The sequence below is a fragment of the Bufo bufo genome, chromosome 1 (assembly GCF_905171765.1).
Source record: "Bufo bufo chromosome 1, aBufBuf1.1, whole genome shotgun sequence".
In the NCBI taxonomy this organism is placed as follows: domain Eukaryota; kingdom Metazoa; phylum Chordata; class Amphibia; order Anura; family Bufonidae; genus Bufo; species Bufo bufo.
This window is the reverse complement of record NC_053389.1, coordinates 147,186,680-147,211,725: the sequence shown is the minus strand read 5'-3', so window position 1 is coordinate 147,211,725 and position 25,046 is coordinate 147,186,680. Positions and strand designations below refer to the sequence as shown.

Genomic DNA, 25,046 nt, shown 5'->3' with positions numbered 1-25,046 from the left:
CCTATCCTGAGGATAGGTCAGCAATAACTATATGGCCTCTTTCACACTGGCGTGTGCGGCCCGTTGCCGTATTGCGGTCCGCATTTGCGGATCTGCAATACACGGGTGCCATTCCGTGGGCATTCCACATTAAGCATGCGTACCCATTCACTTCAATGGGTCCGCAAATGTGGAACGGAAACACGGAGCGGAACCCTACAGAAGCACTACTGAGTGCTTCCGTGGTGTTTCCTCCCGTACTTCCGTTCCGCAAAAAGATAGAACATGTCCTATCTTTTTGCGGAACGGCCATATCGCGGACCCATTCAAGTGAATGGGTCCGCGATCTGCTGCGGCTGCCCCACGGACTGTGCTCGTGTATTGCGGGCCGCAATACGGCAACGGGCCGCACACGCCAGTGTGAAAGAGGCCTAACTCGGACACCCTGTTATGCCACGCCCCCACAACACACCCCTTTGGGGTGTGACTTAACTTGGCTGCTATTTTTGTTGAGAAAGGCCTGGTGGCAACCCTATTTTAGCTTTAGTCTCAAACCTGCTTTGCTGGTCTGCACAGCACCAGGGCTGTGACTGTAAGAACTCTTCTTACATCCTGAAAATATAGAGCCACACTCCTCAAAACCATAACTACAAAATAGGCACAATAAAGTGGGCGTGTCTCGCACCACCACCAACATGGCTGCCTCATGTACGACGTCATATCCCAGCGTTCTAGCCGTCTCATCTGTGATGACGTCACCGCAGCCCGTTGGCAAGATGGCTGCGCCCGCTGCAGGCGTGTCGAGCAAGATGCAGAAACCCGGGGGCAGCGAGGGAACCGAAGAGCGGTTGACAGAGCCCATCCCCGGATTCCCTGACACCGACGCGTTTGTCAAGGTCGGTTAGAGGGATCCGTGTTGTGACCGGGAGTGGGCGCTGTGCATCATGGGATGCGCTGTGGTTATATATGTATATTCATCAGTGCAGGGACTGACAAGACCAGGAGCTTGTATTACGGTCCACAGCTGCATTCATAATTCATCATAAATAGTTATCTTAATAATATACTTTTATATCACTTTTTACACCATCTGCTTGCTCTCAGTGAATGGAGACATTTATATCCAGAAGTTGAACCCTATCCAGATCTTGTCCTTTAACCCAGAGGCTCATTACAATGTGGATGTCTGATACATTGTAACAAACCCTCGACCTGTTGTCAGCTGAGCATCTGGATGTATAGAAGATGGTTTAGGCATCCTCAAACTGCGGCCCTCCAGCTGTTGTAAAACGACAACTCCCACAATGCCCTGCTGAAGGCTGTTCGGGCATGCTGGGAGTTGTAGTTTTGCAACAGCTGGAGGGCCGCAGTTCGAGGATTGAAGCAGAGATTTAAAGAATAGTGAGGAATTGAAATACAAGTTACAGTGAAAAAGTGGCAGAACTAAAATATTTAAAGAGTTTGTCCATTTTTTATTTTTTTTTAAGTGAAGGCCTTCACTAGCTGACGGCAGAGCTGCAGTGACGATCGCTGTCCACTACAATGTTGGTGGCGCCATCTTCTGTCAGCGGAGCTACACAGAACAGCTGATCAGCGGGGGTGCAGGGTGCTGGTCCCCTGACAATCTGCTAGTGATGGATTCAGCTTGGGCCCCTGTCTCTCAGTGCTTGTTGGCCAGGGGCAGGGGAGCACATAGCCTTCCTGCTGCACATCGAAAGGGCACCCCCTCATGCCAAATTCTTAACCTAGCCCCTTCCCTCCAGCCAGAGGTGTAAATTGACCAGTATGCACTTTCTATAATGCCACTGTCTTATGTGGCACAAGGGTCTTTGGGCACCCTCAGGCTCCTGGGCCCGGTAGCGACTGCTACCTCTGCACCCCCTATAGCTACGCCCCTGAGCTGAAGGCATCTGTGTTGGTGCCATGTTCATATGTGTCTACATTGCTGAGAAAAATGATGTTTTAATATATGCAAGTGAGCCTCTAGGAGCAACGGGGGTGTTACCATTACACCTAGAGGCTCTGCTCTCTCTGCACTTTGACAGGACCAGGTGTGATGATGTTTGCACCGCCTGCTCCTGTCAGTCAGAGGTCGGCATGGTCGCTCTGACCGATCTGCACAAGCCTATACACAGCAAGCAGTGATGCATTGTGTCTTCTGTATACAGGGACAGCACGTAATGATGACGCAAACAGTGGGGAGAAGGTCACTAGGAGCTCCAAATTAATCTACAGCGACGTTTCAGAAGTACAAGTCATCGGGGACCTCCAGGTCCTGATCTGTCACCAGGACTTGCATTATGAAATATCAGTTATTTTGGTGACTTTGGAGCCCCTAATAAACCTCTCACCAGTGTGTTGTGTTCTGTCCCCCTATCTCTGGATACACCCGGATGTGACAGTGGCACTGAAAAACCTGCCCTACCTGGGAGGGTGCTGCCTTTGTCTAGGACATTCTGACACCTTGCTATCCTAACCAGCACTACCTTTTCCCAGCCGCTTGTCTGAAGCGCAGCGGCCCTTCTGGGGTATTGCATTGAGAGCCTGGAGCACTTGGAGCCCCATTGATGCTTTTACTCAGTCCTCTAGGAATCACAATTGGCCCTAATCAGTCAGTCGGATCCTCCCGCTTGCCCATTTTTCCTGCTACCAACACTGACTGACACCCCACTTGCTGCCTAATATAGCGCACCCTATGACAGATGCCGCTGTCACGTAATGATCAATGTTATTCACTTCATGGGTAAGTGGTTTTAATATTATGGCTGCCGGATGTATGTTTCCATCATAAATATTTGACAGATATGGGTCTCATTTTCCAGGAGAACCCGATTGCTTCTTCAGGTTGGCCGGTATCCCCCTAGTCAGCGCTGAATAGTTGGAGCAGGTTGTCCTGCTGTGTTCCTTCAAGTGGAGTCTCACTTTTCGTTTTCTTCATGTTGTCAGCACGCTCTTGGAACAGTCGTTGGCACCACAAAGGCCTCCACCGGACTCCCGCAGTGTGGGGATGAGTACGACTTCTACCGCAGCTTTCCCGGTTTCCGGGCCTTCTGTGAAGCACAGGGGGATCGGCTTCTTCACTGGTAAGAACAGTTCCAAGCAATGTCCATATATAATAATGTATGCAGTGTTCTACGTATCATACATTGTTTCAAGATCCCTGCTTCCTGTCAGCTAATGGGAACATAGTGGGGAGTGTATCCAGCCCAGCACTCCAAAACTCTCATTTCAAAAAGCCACATCACATGGTTTTGCGACTTGTCCAAAAATATTAGACTTTTTGCATTTTCACATCTCTCACTGCAGTTTTGAAAAGTGAGTGTGGTTAGCTATGTAATACGGCTGACACCCCGCTTCAATGTCTGGTATCGGCGGGGTCTCCAATCCTGGTCATTTAAAGGGGTTGCTCATTTTTGTAATATTAATTACCTGTTTAAAGAGACCGCAGCGTTCATACGAGCACTGCCTTCTCTTCGATGTGGACGCTGCGGTGGTGAGCAGTGTAATTACAGCTCTGCAGTCCCCTTTCACTTCAATGGAACGGCTCCGTCTTATTCCCTTGAACTAAGGCTTGTGCGACTTTTTGTCCGGCAGAAAGCTAGCATTTATGCCAGAAAGCGGCGGGAGAGGAAGGCAGTGGTTCCCGCAATTGTCTGGCTATGCCGGATATGGTGAATCCAGCAGGTTGTTCATCTGCGGGAGCAGCTTATAAATGATGATGTGAACATAGCCTAAAAAGTGATCAAAATGTCACATGTACCCCAAAACGGTGCAGATGAAAGCTACAGCTCATCCTGCAGAAAAGCAAGCTCGCACACAGCTATCAAGATGGAAGTATAAAGACGTTATGGAGGTCAGAACATGGTAGAAATTTGGTATAGGTGTAAAGACCAAAGTTCAAAATATGAGTAATTAAAGGGGTTGTCCCATGATTACTGTAAAAAATTATAATCAGACATCATATAGTACATAACAGTCTCTTTCTAACAAAGCTAGAACCAGCCCCGTACCTCACATGGATCCAGCTGGCAGCTCAAGGGGAGTGTCTCTTCTGCTGCAGCTCAGGGGGCATGTCCCAGCTCTACCTATCACAGCTCAGGAGGCAGTTGCAGGATGAAACTGAGCATGTGCGGCCATCTCAGTGAGTAGGTCAAAGAAATAAGACAGAAAAAAACAGCAGGTGGCGCTAAACAGATATATTTTATTGAATAACTCAGTGGCTGTACAAAATATTTAATTATATGCAATTACAAAAGTATTCACATCCAGGTGCTGGTTTGGAAGCTGTCGATTATTTTTCGTGGGACAATCCCACCAACCGGTGCAACTTCTCAAAAAATTAGCCCTCATACAGCTATGTGAAGGGAATAATTAAAAAGTTATGGCTTTTGGAAAGCAGGAAGGTAGATACAAAAAATAATACGCAAAATCGAAGATTGGCTTGGTCCTTAAGGACTCAAGCAACACTAACTTGAGATATTGCCTTCATGATACATTCCCCCTATGGTTCAGAGGCTGAAATCCTGTCCGGACCTTACACTGCTGAGGATCCTCTGAGAAGGCTATGGACATGTTTACCGCGTATCGGGAGCTTTCCTGGCGCACATACGAAACAAAAATTGTGATTTGTTTACTTCACAGAGCATTGTCTACACGGGATACAATTGTAACAAACCCTCAGCTGTGGGAATTATTAGATCAGGATGAGATTTCAGCCTCTGAATTTAGACAGTAATGCTCCCATGCACTTACAGCAAGCAAAGATCTTGAAAATGGCAATAAATAGATAAAATGTATAAAAAGTTGTTTAACTTTTCTATATATTTTTCATGTTTGTTCTTCTCCCCGTAGTATGAGTCGGATTATGCAGTATCACGGCTGCCGCAGTCATCTGAAGGATCGCGGCAAAGTCACGGCACTGGAAGATAAATATGATTTGTTGGTGGATGCCAATGATGCGGTCCTGGAAAGAGTTGTAAGTTCTGCAGTCCTCCGCTACAGGTGTCTGAGCGCAGACTATTCAATGATCTTTGAAAAGAGGCGTCACTGCTGCTCATATTAGATTATTAGACATTAATGGGACCTTTCATTTCAGGGTATTTTACTTGATGAGGCCTCTGGCGTCATCCGGAATCAGCAGCCAATCCTCCCTGCTGGACTGCAGCCCCCGAAAACTATCGTCTCCAGCTGGAATCGGAAGGTGAGAAACTGAAGAGGCTTGAAGCGGCTCTCCAGGCTCCTCCACAGTCTGTATGCAGCAGGCTTATGGAAATGGCCGAACAGTCAGCGATCGGAGCTACACTATGTAACTAGATCCCATTCACTGCTGCAGAATGTTATGGAAATCACGGATCACCGGACAATAAGAGGTTTCTGTAATTCCGGACACCCCAAACCAGCGCTTACTGTGGTTATTGCCATCTTGGCCGTGAAAGGCAAAGATGTGACAGGTCACTACACTGCATGTAGTTTGCAGTTCAGCATTAGTTCAGCGTGCACTGACTTCCTCCTAGGCTTTTGCTTATGCAGATCAGCTGTCTGAAAAAAAACACAGCGCTGCAGTTCAAAGCATGAAGGAGGGACAGAGCAGGCAATAGATTTTTCAGACTACTTAAATGGACCTTGCAGCTAGGCTGGAGTGACTGATTATAACTGTGTCCTAATGGAGCAGAAATGTAAGGGTAGATGGACCAGCCTCCTGAGACAGTGAGACGATTTTCCATTACATGGCGGCCGCAGTAGACAAGTGTGTGTGTAATTCATTTTGTGCTCTGTCTGTAGAGTGACCTATCCAAGAAAGGCAAAGCGGAGACGTTCCGACTGCTGCATGCCAAGAACATCCTCAGACCACAGCTGAAGTTCAAAGAGAAGATCGATAACTCTAATACCCCATTTGTCCCAAAAATCTTTGTGAAACCCAATGCGCAGAAGCCACTGCCTGAAGGTGAGTTTACAAAGGCACTTCCTAAGTGTCCTCCCAGAGTGCCAGGAAATACTGTAGTATGAAATACTGTCTGTAGGTACTGAAGGAAGTAACACATGACTACATAGGGTTTGTTTGTAGTCTGTAACCGTAGAAACGCAGTCCCACATAGGATCTGTAGACAGAACACAGGAGTTTTTTATGTGGATTTTATTGTCAATATTTCCTTAGTGCTCAAGAGCAGGCGGGACAAGCAGCAGCGTCCTGAAGACATGGAGGTCTCCCCGGCTCTTGCAGACTTCATCCATCAGCAGAGAATGAAGCAGCCTGAGGAAGACATGTAAGCTAAAGGGATTGTCCCACCAGTAATTTTTATATTTATTGTACAGATCAAGACAAATTCATGATATTTGAAATTCATAGGCATTAAAGGGGTTGTCCGGGTTCAGAGCTGAACCCAGACATACCCCCGTTTTCACCCAGGCAGCCCCCCTAACATGAGCATCTGAGCTTTTTTTAGGAGATCCGGTGACGTCCCAGGCTTTCCATAGGGACTGTTAGGCGGAGGCATCCGCCCAGCATTGAGCCCGGTGACATCAGTGGCCTAGGAGGAGGCTGCAGTACTGGGAGTCAGACCCCCACCGATCAGATACTCATGATGTATCCTGAGATAGGCCATCAGTGTCAAATTCCTGGAAAACCCTTTTAATAGCCTTTTGAACTTGATTCATGGGAAAACCTGCTGAAATGATGCCTGTCCTGAGCCATAACCAGATGTTGTCTCCTTTATCATGAACACATAGAGGTGGTTGCTATGGTTTTCAGCATTTGTCACATGTGCCCAAGGACCATCTCATTTCTGTAATCTATTTACACTATTTTAGGTTCTCACATCCATATCGGTATGAACTGGATCACTTTGTTCCTGTGGAGTCATCTCTAGAAGTCCCAGAGATCCAAGTGAGTGTGACATAATCAGAGGAATTTATAGCGTAGGGAATTCCTGCGCCAAAGATGCTGCATTCACACAACAGTGAAAAACGGTCATGTGAATGTCCCCTAATACATCAGAATGTATAGCACCTAATAGGGCGCAAGGGGAGGGGCATATTCAGTATGCTAGGCCTTCTGCTATATATAAGCGTCCTGTACTTGTTTATTTTTTACTGTCGTAAAGTGGTTTTAGTGGTTGACAGAATATAAAGTCAACTCTTTTCTGTTTTGCACCATCTGCCAGTTCTATAGACAAGGTGTAAAGTATGGACGTTTCCTTTCGGTTTGCCATGACTGTCGAGAGTTGTGTATTTCTCGCACCTTAAAGCAGTTGTCTCATCACAGACAGTGGGGGGCATATCGCTGGGATATGCCCCCATTGGCTTATAGGTGTGGGTCCCATCGCTGGGACCTGCACCTCTATTGGGAACGGAGCCCCGAAAGTGGTGGCTGGAGGACTCCAGTTCGGCCACCACCATGCGCTCTCCCCATAGAAGTAAATGGGAGCGCACCACGCATGATCGGCCACCACTCCCATTCACTTCTATGGGCCCAACGGAAATGGCCAATTTTCCGGCGGCCTCCATTGAAAATAAATGGAGGGCGACCGTGCGCCCGCCAACGCTTTCGGGGCTTCGTTCTCTATATAGGTGAGGGTCCCGGCGGTGGGACCTGCATCTATTAGACAATGGGCAAATATTTTAGTGATATGACCCCATTGTCTGTGATGAGAACTCCTTTAATATAGTGTGTGAGTTTATCTAGTGTATAAAAGTATATATGATCATGGACATAGCCTTGGCAGACAGAATCTAATCCACCATACTTTACATTGTTGGCTGCAGTTTATGCATGGTTCTAATCCCTACATCCTCTGTCTCAGCTCTACCGCCCCCTGAACGAGACCCCCTTTCACTTCATCACCACTCTGGATGAACTGGTGCAGTTGAATGAGAAGTTGCTGCAGTGCTCAGAGTTTGCTGTCGATCTGGAGGTGAGGAGAACTATGGGAGGGCTTTGAAGACTTGGTGAATAACATGAGGGTGATTAAAGGGGTCTGCTATCCACATAATGGGTCGTAAATATAGGATTGCGGGAATCCAGCCACTGGGACCCCCAGTCATCCTACATTTATGGCCTATTGTGATAATTGATATTCATGGGATATTCCCTTAAAATATTCTTCCTTGTTCCACAGCATCACTCGTACAGAAGTTTCCTGGGTCTCACCTGCCTCATGCAGATTTCTACCCGCACAGATGATTACATGATCGATGTTCTGGAGCTGCGTAGTGACCTGTATATACTGAACGAGAGCTTCACAAACCCTGCTATTGTCAAGGTCAGAAGCCAAGGAAATGATGCCATGGGGTAAAGCTGCTGCAAGAATACAAAGAGGAGGGACAGAAGCTTCAAGACATTAAAGACCCCAATTAAGCAGTGGCTAGTTGGGGGGAGAGGGGGGTTGTAATGTATGTACACTTCGGTCCCAACAGAATAGTGAGTGCAGCTCTGGAATATGATACGGACTCAGGATGCGTACAAGTAATATATTCACTTCTATGGGCCCGGCGGAAATAGCCAATATAGTATATTACACGGTAACTCCACCAACAGAATAGTGAACAAAGTAGTAAAGGAAAAGACGGTGCTGCGTGGGTATTATAGAAACTAATTTATTAACGGTAATGGGCTCAATCAAAGCCTGAGAACGATGTGATGCCCATTATCGGTAATACATTAGTTTCTATAATACTCAAGCAGCGCCATCCTTTCTTCTCCTACTTTGATGTACTCATTGGGACAGTGAATTCTCCCTGGTACCCCACTTCAAATGCAGCTTGAGTCTATACACCACATATTTGATCAGCGTTGTGCCTAAGGTGAGTGTTTGTTTCTTTTGGCTCCCCTACCCCTTCTGTGTGGTTGCAGTTTATGCATGATGGTGGTAACAGAATAGTGAGTGCAGCTCTGAGGTATAATAGACTCAGAATCTGTACATTTGTAATATAAACTGTAAATGTTGAAAGACACTGTATACAATTCTGTAATTCTTCAGGTTTTGCATGGCGCAGATTCAGACATTGAGTGGCTCCAGAAGGACTTTGGCTTGTATGTTGTGAACATGTTTGATACCCATCAAGCAGCTCGTCTACTGAACCTGGGGAGGAATTCTCTGGACCATCTGCTGCGATTCTACTGCAGTGTGGAGTCTGATAAGAAATACCAGCTGGCTGACTGGAGAATCCGGTAAGTAAAAACCTCATGTGTAAAAACCAGTGAGGATACCCTGTAACTCTAATGAGCTGTATGTGGTTAACAGACCACTGCCAGAAGAAATGCTTCAGTATGCCAGAGCCGATACCCACTACCTGCTCTATATCTACGACAAGATGAGGACGGAGCTGAGGAATGCCGCCAATGGTCAGCAGAACCTTCTCCATTTAGTCTGGCAAAAGAGCAAAGAGATCTGTCTGAAGGTAATAATGTTGCATCTGTGTGGTGTCTGTATTACACGACAGGGGGCAGTAGTATAGTAGTTATGTTCTTAAACATAGAGAACATTATTAGTTATATTATAGTTAGTAGGTATAATCTTGTACATAGGGGGCAGTATTATACTAGTTATAATGTTGTACATAGGGGCAGTATTATAGTAGTAGTTATAATGTTGTACATAGGGAGCAGCATTATAATAGTTCTATTCTTGTACATAGAGGATAGTATTATAGTAGTTATATTTTTGTACATAAGAAGCAATATTATAGTAGTTATATTCTTGTACCTAGGGGCAGTATGTAGTAGTTAATATTATTGTACATTGAAGGCAGAATTATAGTAGTTATATTCTTGTACATAGGGTGCAGTATTATAGTAGTTATATTCTTGTACTTAGGGGGGCAGAATGATGGTAGTTATATTCTTGTACATAGGAGCAGTATTATTGTAGTTATATCTTGTACATAGGGGTCAGTATTATAGTAGTTATATTCTTGTACTTAGGGGGGCAGAATGATGGTAGTTATATTCTTGTACATAGGAGCAGTATTATTGTAGTTATATCTTGTACATAGGGGTCAGTATTAGTAGTAGGCCTTGCACTATATGAAGCTACTTTGTTTGTTACACAGAGATTTGTGAAGCCAATCTTTACAGAGGAGTCCTACCTTGAACTGTACCAAAAGTTAAAGAGGCATCTCAACACACAGCAGCTGGCCGCCTTCCGCCTTCTCTTTGCCTGGAGAGACAAGATGGCACGACAGGAGGATGAGAGCACTGGGTGAGCATATCAATAGGATTATCGGTAGAGCTCATTATAGCCAGGAAGCCCCCAGCTTGTTATCAAGCTCTGTGTTTTATACTCATGGTTTCTTTTCACGTTACAGATATGTCCTACCTAACCACATGTTGATGAAGATCTCTGAGGAAGTTCCCAAGTAAGTGCTGACTACAGAAGCCCAATAATAAGAAGGACATAAGAAAGTTTCTGTTCAGGTCTTAAATACAATGAGGAACAGAAGTACAAAGTATATTAGAATTGTTGTGCAAGTGTTCATTATACAATGAGCTTTTCTAAAAACTGAAAAAACACAAATCATAAGGTTATTACCAAATGGAGTCACAAAGCTGTGTAGTCTACAGTACTCTCCTCTTCACCAGTGTCTGTTTTCTTGGTTCTTGGTCACTGAATTTGCCTCTTATTTTTTTTTAGGGAACCCCAGGGGATAATTGCCTGTTGTAATCCAGTTCCTCCTCTTGTAAGACAACAGATAAACGAGTTGTCTCTTCTCATTCAGCAAGCTCGGGAGAAACCGTTAATGAAGGTATAATAGATATTTGGTGCTGGAACCTGTTTTCTCTTTGTTTTCTAATGATATCTATAAAAGTACTTACTGTTGGCCATGAGAATGGTCAGTTTGGCTACTAAGGGCTGCAATATTTTGTCCATCTCTGGTTGCCAGGAACATTGAAGGAACCACTTAAAACTAAAGGCACAATTCAAACACAAAAAACTCATCGGAACGTCATCTCGTTAGCGATGATCTGGCAGTGTAATACTGCCGCTGATTACCCAATGAACAAGCTTTTGCTGGCGGCAGATTGGTGCTGTCTAGTTACAATCTGCTGCCAGCAAACAGCTAGTCAGTATGGGCAAGAGTGATGGTGTGACGATCGCTCCTCTCCATACTATGGAGAAGATTGTTGCATGTAATGGTACCGTGCACTGATGAGCAGGCGATTCGCGGAAAGGAACGCTTCCTCCAGACAATCGCCTGCCACATTGCTGTATGTAACACAGCCTTAACTCTTTTTAGTATTCATCCCATTATCACAAAGAGGATTGCAATGACAAGCTAGGTCTATAGATGACAAGATAACACAGGATTCACCATTCATGATATATGATGGTCACAGCTTATCTACTCCCCTTCCTGCACAATGACCTCTGCACAGGTCACAGAGCATATCTAGAAAACTCTCCGATCTATTGTGCCTGTGGTCCATGTGGCTGCATTAAAGCATATTTTTTAAAGCCTGTTAACAGCAGATTATGGAAGATGGCCGTCGCCCTAATCACATACAAAGGAGAATAAAGAAATCCAAAAAAAAATACACAAAAAAACTAATCTTTAAAAAAAACAAAAAAACAGTATAGGTGAATATATGACAGTATAGGCGATAAATTCCTTTTGTTTTGCTTGGATTGAGAAGGTTATTCTTTTACCGTCCCCTCTTTCTTTTTCTATACAGTCAGAAACAAGCTCTGCAAAAAAGAAGGGCCCAATGCCAAACCCTGAGGTTGGTTGACCACCTGTGTGCAGTAACTGCTACCCCACAGTGGCCTGCGGTTAGTAACATCCTGTCTTCTCTCCTGCAGAAAATGGAGAATATCTTGTTTGGTCCTCATGATTTATCAAACACTCCCATGGGGCAGCTTCTTTTGGACGGGGCAGGTAAAAATAACCTTGTTTGGTTGTTACTCAGTGTAGATACAATTCGCAACGCTCAGTTTCCTTTAGTCTGCCAAACTGTAAAACGAAAGGAAAGGTATGCAACACAAAAAGGACACTTTTGACCTCTGTCTGGTGAAGGGAGACCTATAGATATGTTTAGCGTACATGTCAGGAGCTCCAACCTTTGTGAACATAGCCTTAGGCTCCTATGTCAAGGTTTCCAGTGCATACACCAACCTTATGCAAAGATGTAAGAACCGAAGACTCTGTTCATGTCGAGTTTGGAGCTAAATTTATTGATATGACTCCTTTCACTTAACTGGGGGCAAAAGAGTGCTTTTTTTTGTGGCGGATGGGATAGCGTAGTACACTATTCTGTTCAAAGTTATACAGTAAAAATAAAGCTTACCCAACTTAGTATGTTGTATGTTCTGTTTTCAGTGGTAGTGTAATGCCAACTTACCCACTGTGGGGTAAGTCACAGCCTTCTGCCAGAAGTATACATCAGGAAATCCTCCTACAGTATCTATCTCTTACATAGGCTATAAATGTGATGTGATCCCATGGAAGTAGTGAACCCTCTAATCTAATTTGTTCTTGTCCAGCTGTAGAAATCTCAACAGGAAGCCTGTTCAGTGAGGAAGATCCCGCTCCTCCTGCACCACACAGTCCTGTTGCTGTGCGGGCCAAGGCCGTCATCACATTCTTCAGTGTAAGTACCACATAAGATGCACTAAGAAATGACTGTATAGGGTTCTTAGCAGCTGGAAAGAGGACCGCCTAATTTTCTCATGCACACGACCGTATGCCCTCCGAGATGTACGGTCCGTGAGCGTAGTGGCATACATCGAGCGCACAGCATCATAGGTTACTATGATACTGTGCGCATTGGGCCGCCCACAGGGCTATTGTCCTGTACTCATAAGATCATATGAGTGCAGAACAATAGTCCTGCGGGCGGCCCGATGCGCACAGTATCGTAGTAACCTATGATGCTGTGCACACGATGTAGGCAGCTCCGGGACATATGGCCCGCTCACGGACTGCATGTCTCGGAGGGCATACGGTCGTGTGCATGAGCCCTTAATCCTTAAATGCATCTAAGTCGTGGTGCAGTGTAAAGAGTATGGAGTGGGCTCAGGCACTGAGCCTGCTCCATGCACCACAATGATTGGGATCTCTGATTCCAATCCCAGTCATATAACCCCTCAGATGCTGCGTTCAGTAGCGATCATTGGACCTGTGAGGTTAGGTAAAGGGTAGGGGCTCCCTCTATCTTCTGATCTGAGCCCCTGTGGCGAAATCATGGGACTCGATTTCATGTTCAGTAGGTATGACAGCCTGCGTCCTTGGAAAGTTCCCAGGCCTGTCGTGGATAACTGCATGGCTTCTCAGGGAGGGTGTCAGAATCCCATAAACTGCAGTAGTATTCTATTGCGGTCTATGTGACAAGTTATCAGAAGATCACATTCTCAAGTACTCTTAAGGACTAAAAATTACTGAAAAAAAAAGTTTTTTAAAAATAAACACAAGAGTAACAAGACTTCAAATCACCCCCTTTGCCAATTTTACATGTAAATATAAACAATAAAAAATCAAACATAACAGGTAGCGCTACATCTGAAAGCATAATTATTTTTTTTCCTGCGTGGTGTATGCCATAACAGAAAAAAAAATCGCTTTGCTATTTTTTTTATATTTTTTTTATTTTTTTTTTGTCAACTTGTTCCCCCCCCAAAAAAATGCGTGGCTGTCAGAATATAGCTAAGCAAAGAAAAAAAACTTTGTTTTTAATATATATTTTTTTAAATAGTAAACCATTATAAAAACTATATTAATTTGGTATCGTCATAATAATACTTACTTTCAGAATAAAATTTAAATTTTCAGTGAATGGCGAAAAAACAGAATCCTCAAAACTTTGGCGGAATTGCCATGTTTGTCCATATTAAATGTTGCCTTTAAAAATACTAACTTGTCCCACAAAAAGACAAGGCCTTATACGGGTATGTGAACAGAAAACAATAAAAAAAAGTTATGTTAGGTGGGAAAGGAAAAATAAAAATGAAAAAATTAAATTAGGCTGGGTATCAAAAGGGTTGAGAGACTTTCATACTGCCCCCTAATGTCTTACAGAGCGCTGGACAATGAGCCATGCTGTAGATAATTGATGAATGTGAATAAATGCTGCGGTTTTTGAGGCGCAAGCCACTTCCCCATGAAGCGCTAGGTGATGTTTTCTTCTTCTCTTAGGATCCTGAAGAAGAAGCTGATGAGCTGAACGGACTCTCTCAGTCCCAAATGAAGGCTAGAAGTATATTGGAGTCCTTTGACAACCCATTCCGCATGGTGAGATGTTTTGACCTTTCGAAGGCTCATCTTGGGTTACAGAAAGCTTAATTGGTGCCCAATAAAAATTTCTGCAACTTTCTGTTACGTTTCAATGCCTCACTGTTTTCAGGATCTCTGCTTGCTTTCAGTGTATAGGATTTCATGCTTGTATCTAGATGCTGAAAACCTTAATCTATAACTCATTGCAGTGTATCAGATCTCTTTATAATGGGATCTCTGCCCAGCTGGATGAGGTGGCCGCCAGCTGCCACATTCAGATGGAGAATAAACGGCGAGTGTGCTCAGCTCTCTTCTAGTAGTTATGAAAACAGCCTTGCTGCCGTTAAGCATTTTGTAATGGAAATATATCCATTTTCAAGATCTCTGTTTGCTGTCGGTGAATAGCGACCTGGACAGATCTATATCTACTCATACAGATGCACACTTTGTTACCCAGCTCTTTCTTGTAATATGCATGGCTGCTTCGTGTGGAATTGAATAGAGAGCAGCACACGTGCACCACTCCATTTATTCTCTGCCTGGATGCTGCGGCTGGCATCTGCCCCATCAGGCAGGAAGGAGACACCCCCTTTACATATGTGTGGGTCAGACAGGAAGATCCAAGGTGGGAATACCCTGTTAAGATGTTTAATGTAACCTAAACAGTGGGTACCATCTTCTTTGGGTTTTATGTTAATAAAGCTAAATATCTCCATGTCCAGATCTCTGTTTGCGGACAGTGAATAGATACTTAGCATTTTCATCCAGAAGCTGTGATCCAGTCCTGGAGGAGACCAACTGATATACAAACAGGGCTTATTGCAATTAAAGGCTATGTACACCTTTTGGGGGCATTTTTTTAAATTATTGCATTGTACTCATTTTAAGCTTTTTAAATTGGTCTTTATTACACATATGGAGCCCTTTTTTCTGTACAGGGCTGAGATGCTCTGATAGAGGGATCAGAATATTCTCTTTACCAGTTAATCTGAGCTCCTTATCTCTGCTCTCTGACATTAGAAACTGATAAGAATGTGGCTTAAATAAGTGTTTATGACCTCTCAATAATATAGGGATAAGGATTATTAGATGAGACAAAGTGAAAGTAAAAAGTACAATTCACACAGCTAGACAAACAGTTAACCCTTTGTGACAGAACAGCTCAATATTTTAATGAAGACCAATTGAAAGAATGATTTTTAGCCCAAAATGAGTAAAATGCAATCATTAAAAAAATTGCCTCTGAAGGTGTACATAGCCTTTAATATGCACTGTAATGAGTCATGCATCTGCGTGAGAAGAAATACATCTGTACAGGTTTTTAGCCTCTGGCTGATTCCATTCACTGGCAGCAAAGAGATTGAGAATGGGATGAAGTGTTTTTTTGCACAATGATTAAGCTTTATTTGTATGTATTGTATGAAATTAGAATTTTTGCTTCCCTGTGTTTGAGGTTCATTAAGGGTTAACTCATGTCTTTCAGTTTCTTCCATCCGATATCCGGGGTGCTCATGCCTCCCAAGCAGCAAAGTGTGACCCCAACACAAAGATGTTTGAAGTGAGTGATACAATATGTCCCGTGCTGTGCCCGACCCTTCAGCCATAGGGCTGAGTCTCATCTTCTTCCTTGTAGATCAGTAACCGCTGGAAGCTAGTGAGCATAGCACAGCAAGAACGAGAGGCAAAGGCCAAGGAGGAGGCCAGGCAGAGGAGGCAGGCTGACAAAGGTACCCAGTGCCCGCTGTTTGTGGCTGCTGTGCTTAAGGTTCACTGGCAGTGTCCTTTATCATCTTTTGTTTCCTTTACAGCTGCTCGAGAGAAGGCCAAGATGGAGTTTCAAAGTAAAGCAGCAAATCTGAAGTCTGTGCGCGAACAAGTGATGGTGAGTGAGCGGGGTGACTCCTTATAGGTGTATTCCTAACTGAAACCTTAAAGAGGACCTTTCGCTAGAGGAAAGCCTCTAAACTAACTATCCAGAAGTGTAGAGCGGCGCCCAGGGATCCCGCTGCACTTACTGTTATCCCCGGGCGCCGCTCCGTTCTCCGGTTATAGCCTCCGGTATGTAAGTAGTTAGGCTCCACCCACTTGATCCTGCCGGCGTCTTCTTCTCCTATGCTGTAGCGCTGGCCAATCGCAGCGCTCAGCTCATAGCCAGGCTATGAGCTGAGCGCTGCGATTGGCCAGCGCTACAGCATAGGAGAAGACGACGCCGGCAGGATCAAGTGGGTGGAGCCTAACTACTTACATACCGGAGGCTATAACCGGAGAACGGAGCGGCGCCCGGGGATAACAGTAAGTGCAGCGGGATCCCTGGGCGCCGCTCTACACTTCTGTATAGGTAGTTTAGAGGCTTTCCTCTGGTGAAAGGTCCTCTTTAATGGCACACCTACAGGATATGCCATACATGTCTGATAGATGTGGGACCCGCACTTATCTCTAGAGCGGGCCCCCACATCTCACAAATTTCAGAGTTGGGAATGTCATCTATGAGACATTTATGTATATTCCTGTGGATATGCCATAAGTATCCGAGAAGGGAAAGCTCCATTAGTAGCGGTAATATATATGTATGCTGTACTGCAGATTAGAGTCCATCTTTCAGCCAACTTGAATTATAAACCTTACTGTATAAGATATGCTCATGTCTTGAAGAAACAGATCCACCTTAGGATACTACCACCATTTTTGTATAAAATAAGCCTTCTTAAACGGATGATTTGCTTACTTATCATGTACCGTTCTGTTACAGCCTGCATTTTGCTCCAGAGCTGCATTCACTATTTTGCTGATTATATACAGCATGTATCCAGCATAAGTAATGTAATGCATGTGCACAGTGACTCCACCAGCAGAATAGTGAGTGCAGCTGTGGGGTATAATACAGGATGTAACTCAGGATCAGTACAAGATAAGTAATGTATGTACACAGTGAGTGCAGCTCTGGTATATAATACAGTATGTAGACTAATAAAATAAGTGGCAGGACCAGTTTAAATTTTAGCAGTTATTGTTAATTTTTCTCTCCTGATATTTTACGTTTTTATTTTTTATATTATTGTGGCAGTACAACTCCTATACCGCTAAAAAAGCTACCACTATTATAAACTTTATTAGAAATCCACATAAAACAGCACAATTAATTATAAAATACATAAAGCAGCAGACATGAGAAAACTGGAGTGTGACCATAAAAATGAGCTACAGACCTCAAAGGACTAGTATAATAACAGCAGCATAGTCACATAAGGCTCACTGTGGCGAACATGCGTCCATATAATGCAGTTCACCGCTCAACACTAAAGCGTGAGGGGCGGTGATATACCTATGCATAGCCAAAGTGTAATGCTGCTAATAAAAATCACAGAAAATATCAAGATTACTGACCCAGCCTGGAGCGTACCGCCCGACGATCGTTTCGCTATGTGCTTCCTCACGGGGCATAACAACATAGCCAATCATTCTCTCCTATATACCCCTCCATCGCAAAATCAACCAATGGGTGAATGTGATATTCCCAGCCTATCAGTTATCGGGTAACTCGTTCCCGCTTCCAGATACATCCGGGATCTCATCATGAATCGGTGATGCAGCCGGCTACGTCATGTATCACATGATCCGTCACATGGAATAACAGTGTCGCGTGACGGGTCACATGATCTGCTCTGCTATCGCGCATCACAGTGGTAAGGGAAAAACTCCTATTCTATATTTATTCGAGCACTCCTTCGTCTCTAGTTTCAATTGGTAAATGTTATAGTGTATATTGTATATTGTATATTTCAATGGAACAGGATATGACAATTAACAATAAAAAATTCAAGTATAAATAAAGAATTCATCAAAGAAGACTATAAAGTGCCATCTAGTGCAGCCTGACCGAGAATACCACTCTTGGCTGTATTTACAGATTCAAACACTGCAATCCAATAAAGTGACAAATGCCAATAAACAAGTGAAATGCCACAAATGGCATATAGTACAAATGTATCTAACACATAGCACGTGATTAGTGAACAATCCTTTTTTTTTTTTTTAATACATGTTATATTTTTTTAGAAGAAAAAGAACAGGTAAGGCTACGTTCACATCACCGTTCAGCCTTTCCGTTCTCCTTCTCCATTTAGGAGCAGGAGGACGGAAAGGACGGAAAAGGCACATAACTGACGCCAAACTGAGTCAAACGGAGCCCTTAGGACCCCCATAGACTATAATGGGGTTCGTTATGTTTCCGCTCAGAAGATGATTTTTAAGCGGAGACAAAAGTACTGCATGCACAACTTTTGTCTCCGCTTAAAAATCATCTTCTGAGCGGAAACATAACGGACCCCATTATAGTCTATGGGGTCCTTAGGCTCCGTTTGACTCAGTTTAGCGTCGGTTACGTGCCTTTTCCGTCCTTTCCATTCTCCTGCTCCTAGACTGAGCAGGAGAACGGAAAGCCAGAACGGTGATGTGAACGAAGCCTAAGTGTTACATACAGAATACAAATTGTATGTTTTGTCTATAGTATTAACCATCATTATAAACTCTGCATGGTGCCATCATTATCAACCTAGCAATTAACAGAGCAGGTCATATGAACATTACTATAAGTAACATTGGGAGAATAAGGGGAAGGAAATAGAAACAAAGGAGGGGTAAAGGGAGGGGGGTGTAAGTGACAAGGAGTGTTAAGTACATCTGTACTTCACCTATCTGTTAGGACTGTGTTAAATTTGGAGTGAAGCCAATAATCCCATGCGAGTTTAAACTTGGCTCGTTTGTTGGGTATGGAAGCATTGAACATTTCATACAGACAGTTGTTGTTGACAGCGTTTATAATTTCCGTCAGTGGAGGAGGGTTTGGATTATTCCAATAGTAGGCAATTTTCATTCTAGTAGCCACAATTACATGAGTGACAACTACTCTAATAGTTTGGGGAAATAAGTCTAAATCAACGGAGAGTAAGGCCTGAGCTATAGATGGTGAGATTGGGATATTACATATTTGAGTAAGAATTAGATTAATTGAGTTCCAGATCGGTAAGGTCTGAAGCCTCTAAACCTAGGTTAAGGCCCTGAGTTTTAGCTACATTCAAGCTGTAGTATGAGATATAGCTTAATGACTTTAATATTTGCATAACAATGGGTAGGGATGTTGTTGGATTGGTTAGTACCAGGATTATATCATCAGCAAATAGACCGATTTTGTGGTTTGTTTCCCCAATTTTTATACCTGTTACTTGTGTATGGGCCCTAATACTTTCTGCTAGAGGTTCAATTGCCAGTGCGAAAATGATGGGAGATGAGGGGCATCCCTGCCTTGTTCCGTTTTTAATTTGGAATTGGTTAGATAACATCCCGTTTATAAGGATATTAGCGGATGGTTTAGAGTATAATGCACTTATAGCTTTATTAATTTGCCCATGTAATCCAAATTTGGTTAGAACTGCCTCCAAATACCCCCAATGCACTCGGTCGAATGTCTTCTCCGCATCCAGAGACAGAAGCAGAGAAGGCATCCGCTTTGCCCTGGAAAAGTAGATGAGGTCAATTATACGTCTGGTGCCATCTAGGGTCTGTCTTGATTTGACAAAACCCACTTGGTCATGATGAATAAGGATAATCTATTGGCTAGTAGTTTTGAGTATATTTTAAGGTCTACGTTCAAAAGGGAGATCGGGCGAAATTTTTCTGGGCTGTCGGGAGATTTGCCTGGTTTGGGTATAGCTACAATAGTAGCTTGAAGCATTTCTGGTGGTATGTTTCCAGTGGACATTATATGGGAAAATGTGGTTAAGAGGAAAGGAGATAAGATATTTCCAAATGTTTTAAAATATTCGTTGGATAGTCCATCCGGGCCTGCGGATTTATTACTTTTGGTTGATTTTATAATGTGCAATATTTCATTGGTATCTATTGGTTTGTTGATCTGTTCTAGTTGTTCTGGGGAGAGTTTGGGCAGTGAAATACCCGCTAGGAATTTATTGATTAGGTCCCGAGTTGGCTGTGGAGTTTGTTTGTCGTCTTTAAGATTGTATAGATTACAATAGTAATTGGCAAAAGTGTTAGCTATTTCTTAGGGGTTAATTACCTTTTCCTTATTGGAGTTATAAATGTATGGTAGTTTTTTCCTATTTAATGAGGATTTGACTTTGTAGGCTAGTATCTTGTTTGCTCTGTTTCCTTGCGCGTAAAATTTTGTTTTTGACAGTCTTTAAATTGTGTTCAAATGTATTTTGGTAAAGTTGGTAAAGTTCGAATCTTAGGCCTCTGAGTTGATTACTAATAGTTTGGGAGGGGTTTGCTTTGTCTATAGATTCTAACTTTATCTTTGCGCATAACTGTTCTGTACGCATGCGTTTTTGCTTTTTTAGATAAGATGAGATACGTATGAGGTGACTTCTTATGAAGGCTTTATGGGCGCACCAGATTGTGGTAGGTTGGATGTCTGGAGTAGAATTATGTTTAAAATATTCCAGGAGTGCTTCTGTAATTTGGGATTGAGTAGAAGGTAGGGACAATTGGTAGTTATTGATATGCCAAGAAATAAAAGGGGGATGATTGAATCGTTCTGGAATTTGACAAGATACTGGAGCATGGTCGGACCATGTTATGGATCCTATACTAGAGGACGTAACATTTTGAAGGGTCCATTTGTCCACTATTATTAAATCAATTCTTGAATATTGTTTATGAGGGCGAGAATAAAAAGTATAGTCACGCTCTGATACGTGTAGGACTCTCCATGTATCGTATAAATCCTCAGATAGGTATTGTGCGAATTGTGAGGGGGGATGAGAGGTGATGTGGTTTGATTTATCAATTGTTGGTGAAGGAGGTAAATTAAAATCCCCGCACACAACCAAGGATCCTTGTTTAATGGATAAGGCAGACGTTAACACTTCCTTTATAAATGCAAGCTGGTTTGTGTTTGGTGCATATAGGGAGACTAATGTGTATAGGGTATTATTGATGTTACACACTAAAATAACATATCTTCCTTCAGTGTCACTAATACTCTGAATTAATTGAAGAGAGGTGTCCTTAATGGCAATGACTACTCCTCTTTTCTTGTTCACGGCCGGTGATACAAATATGTTAGTGAATTTCTTGTGCTTAAGCCTATACGTATCAGACTCATTCAAATGGGTTTCTTGAATACATATCACATCACATTTGAGAGAAATGACTTCCTTCCAAAGTAAGGATCTTTTAATCGGACTGTTTAGTCCATTAACATTGATCGAAGAAATTTTTATGACCATCGCTGGTTATGAAAGGGTGCAGATTAGGTAATACAGTAAATTATACAATATGCTGCAGAGCAAGAGCGGGTAGCTTTAATGAAACACCGCAGATGCTCCTCAGCCTAAAGCACATATAGATACAGAATAAGGGACTAGATAAAGTAAAACGAAATCACTTTTGCTATAGCAAGAGAACCAACTGGATACCAAAAATTATCCAGGTATTCTGGGAGCTGGTGTTAGAGAAGCAGGTTATCTCCGTAGAGAACCTGCGGTACAGAATGTAAAGCATTTATAGCAGTCTAGTGACCCTGCACGATAGAAAGGATATGTCCTTCAGCAGGATAGGAGTGGTCTTTCTTGCAAGGAGAGGTTTCAGGTCCACTCTTTGGTCAGGGTAGGGGGTCTTTTCTTCTCTGGTGAGATGGTGTCTTCGTCCACCGTAGCTAGGGACCATTTCTGGAGAAGCTTCATGGTGTCGCTTGGAGAGGAGATTGCGTGTGTTATCCCATTCTTGAAGATTAGGAGTTTCACCGGATACCCCCATTTGTAAGGGATGTTGTGGTCTCTGAGGATTTTAGTAGCGGTTGAGAATTCCCTGCGTCTGTTTAGGGTGACTGCAGAGAGGTCGGAGAATATTAATATTTCTGAAGCGTTCAGGAAGATCTTGTTTTGAGTTTGCTGCTTTGAGGATTAACTCTTCGAAGTGGTAAAAGTGCAGCCTAGCGATGATGTCTCTGGGAGCGGCGTTAGGAGCGCTTTTAGGTTTGGGGATCCTGTGCGCTCTGTCAATTAGTAGATCCTTCTGTTCCGCTTCTGGCACCAGAGCGACAAAGAAATCTGTGAGGAAGTCCTTGATAGTGTCAGGGTCAACTGTTTCTGGAATTCCTCTAAATCTTAATTTGTTGCGCCTTGAACAGTCCTCGAGGTCCGCTAGTTTAAGTTTTAAGGCAGAAATTTCATCCTCCGCGTCGTTATGGGCGTCCACTAGATGGTTGTGAATTCTTCCATCTTTTGTTCAATGTGGGAAGTTCTTTCCCCGATCTGGCTTATCTTTTTGTAATGCTGAAAATGTGTCCCCCAAGGAATTGAACGAGAAACGGGTTTTACGGTAAGTACAAAAATCAAATTTTCTCACCTAACACCTCAAAGTCCATCTGTTCAATGAAGCAGAAAACGTGACTTTTCGGAGAAGGCAACCCTTTGACAATCAGTGGTGAAAATTGAAGCCTTTTCTGCCGAGGCAGCTTCATTAGCAGAGGTGCAGTGACCATCCGTCTGCTTTGGAGCCCCATGCACAGTAGGGTTCACTGAACTGTTTTAAGCAGACATCTGGTAGCCTCCTGGTTCATTTTGGTGGTAAGCTGCTCCACTGTAGCATGCCAGTCTGTCCTCATGCACTGTCATAGCCAGCGTTTACCTCTGACATCAGTGGCACATAGTTCTCCGCAGTTTCCATGTCCCTGATTTGTAGTGGTGCCATTTGTCCACTCGCGGTACACATTCACCACAGCAGCACAATAACTGCTCACAAACTGCACAGTTCTAGAAATACTGTCACCCTTGCCTCTAAGGCAATAATCATCCATTATTGTGAGTCTAATAAATCGCCCCTTTTACCCAAGACAGCATTGAGGGATATGTGTGCAGACAGCCTATCGCACACCTTTTATATACCCACCAAGCCTGCTCGCGAAACATTACTTCCTTCATGGTCTACATGCTGCCGTGATTGTGGTGGTAAGTTTATTTTTCTTTTGATGACTCCCTTTTCTTCAACAGGAAGAAGCTAACAAGAAGCGTGAACGAGTAGTTAGTGAATCAGGGACTGAAACCCCAAAAGTGGGCAAGAAACGCGCCAAACACTCCGAGTCTGTGAAACCAGCATCTCAGGCTCCATTTACACCATTCGACTACAGCAAGTCAGATTTCAAAGTATTTGCAGGTATGTTTGGCAGTACATTGAGGCAATAAGTCTGTTGTCCACCAGATTGCATGAGACATGATTGAAGTATATTCAGTAAGGGATCAGCTCTTGTCTTGTAATTCTGTCCTGTAATGAATGCTTAACTTCATGTCCCTTGCAGGCAGCAGCAATGTGAAGAGTCAGTCTGACTTCGATCCCAATAAGCAAACTCAGCAAGGGAAGGTAAGCTGGAACAAAACCATTCTGCTAAAAAAAAGTGGCAGTGGCAGTAAAACTGATGATGTGCATTTTGCCTAGTTCGGGGCCGAAGAGGCAGACTATGATGCAGGAACTGAATCCCTGTCGCACACTGTCCTCTCAGGGCATCTTATGATCTGATAATCAGTTTTTTGTTTGTATAGTCTGGATGGACAGGAATTTACCAGATATTCTGGCACTTCAAGTCCTCTGTGACAAATGTATTGGTTACCCCTGGTGGGTATTCCCAACCGCCTTCTAGGCAGACTGAAATGTTAGAGCATCAGTCCTCCTTGCAGTTTTTTTTCCAGCATGGTCCATAATGTGTGAACCTGACGTCAGAATTGATGTTTCTACTGTTTTTTCTTATGCAGAAAAATCCATCAGGAAAGAAGGCTCACCAAGCAATGGGAAATAAAAGCATGTCCTTCACTGGTGGGAAATCAAACAGGTCTGTAACACGATGCCAGGGCACCTGCTAAGTGCTTTCAGAGAAGTTTGTATGTGTCTAGCATCCGGCGGAAAGGGACATTGGGGAGGAGCACTGTAAAGAGTTGTCAGCTGCTGTCCGCCAATCTGCATGTCTGGGAGAGTTCTCAGCAATGTTGATTGGTAGCTGACAGGACCCTTTTCACAATTCGTCTCCTACATGTCCTTTTCAGCTGGACCCCAATGTGTTTCTTAACTCCTGTATTTTTGAGATACGGTTTATTTCTAGGAATATGGATATATATAACGTCTTATCTCTCACGTTCTTTATTTAGGGGCTTCAGGCACAGCTGGCCTAAAAGATAACAAGATCCTTGTGGAGGAAGTCACATTGGAATATGCCCATAGTATTGTCTGCATTCTTTTGTTATTAAAGCTTTTAATTAGTGAAGGATTCTCTGTTGTCATTGGGTTATAATGGTGGATACTTCTTATCTCTGTGGTCTTCAAGCAAAACTCCAGCTGTTCCTTACAATGGTTGCTGGATTTTTATTTTATTTTTGTCATATTTTCATATATCATTGTAGGATCAAGCACCTGTTATTTCTGTCCTAGGAATATATCTTGGTCTTGTAGCTGGTCAGTGTACAAATACTTAACAGTAACTCCACACATTAACGTGAAGGTCCATAAAATAAGTGGAGCATAAAAACCTACAGTGCCTTAAAGTATTCATACCCCTTGAACTTTTCCAAGTTTTTTCACATTACCCCCACAAACTCTAATGTATTTTATTGAAGTTTTATCTGATAGACCAATAGAAAATAGCAAGTATGTGTAAAGTGACAAGAAAATGAAACATGGTTTTCAAAATTTTTAATGAACATCTGAAAAGTGTGGCGTGCATTTGTATTCAGCCCCCTGTACTCTGATAGATCAAAATAAAATCCAGTGTGACCAACTGCCTTCAGAAGTCACCTAATTAGTAAATGGAGTCCACCTGTGTACTGTATGATTTATTCTCAGTATTACTACTAGGGATG

At 43.2% G+C, this 25,046-nt stretch overlaps 1 protein-coding gene across 1 annotated transcript; it reads left to right on the top strand.

Annotated features, from left to right (window-relative positions):
* Positions 1-735: 735 nt before the first annotated feature.
* On the top strand, positions 736-25,046 carry EXOSC10 (exosome component 10). Its single transcript, XM_040430286.1, has 25 exons — positions 736-875; positions 2,926-3,062; positions 4,831-4,954; positions 5,075-5,179; positions 5,761-5,923; positions 6,134-6,242; positions 6,787-6,862; positions 7,779-7,889; positions 8,094-8,237; positions 8,955-9,145; positions 9,219-9,375; positions 10,027-10,175; positions 10,282-10,332; positions 10,608-10,719; positions 11,648-11,695; positions 11,775-11,850; positions 12,456-12,562; positions 14,104-14,199; positions 15,665-15,739; positions 15,815-15,908; positions 15,990-16,063; positions 23,193-23,355; positions 23,498-23,559; positions 23,949-24,025; positions 24,339-25,046. The coding sequence occupies exons 1-25, from the start codon at positions 756-758 to the stop codon at positions 24,367-24,369; spliced, it is 2,652 nt and encodes an 883-aa protein (XP_040286220.1). The 5' UTR covers positions 736-755; the 3' UTR covers positions 24,370-25,046.

Bases quoted from the DNA above. Each gene is read 5' to 3' on its own strand.
- EXOSC10 (XM_040430286.1), top strand. From the start codon at position 756: ATGGCTGCGCCCGCTGCAGGCGTGTCGAGCAAGATGCAGAAACCCGGG. The intron at 5,180-5,760 runs GTGAGAAACTGA...CTCTGTCTGTAG, and splicing joins TCTCCAGCTGGAATCGGAAG to AGTGACCTATCCAAGAAAGG. The intron at 16,064-23,192 runs GTGAGTGAGCGG...TTTCTTCAACAG, and splicing joins CTGTGCGCGAACAAGTGATG to GAAGAAGCTAACAAGAAGCG.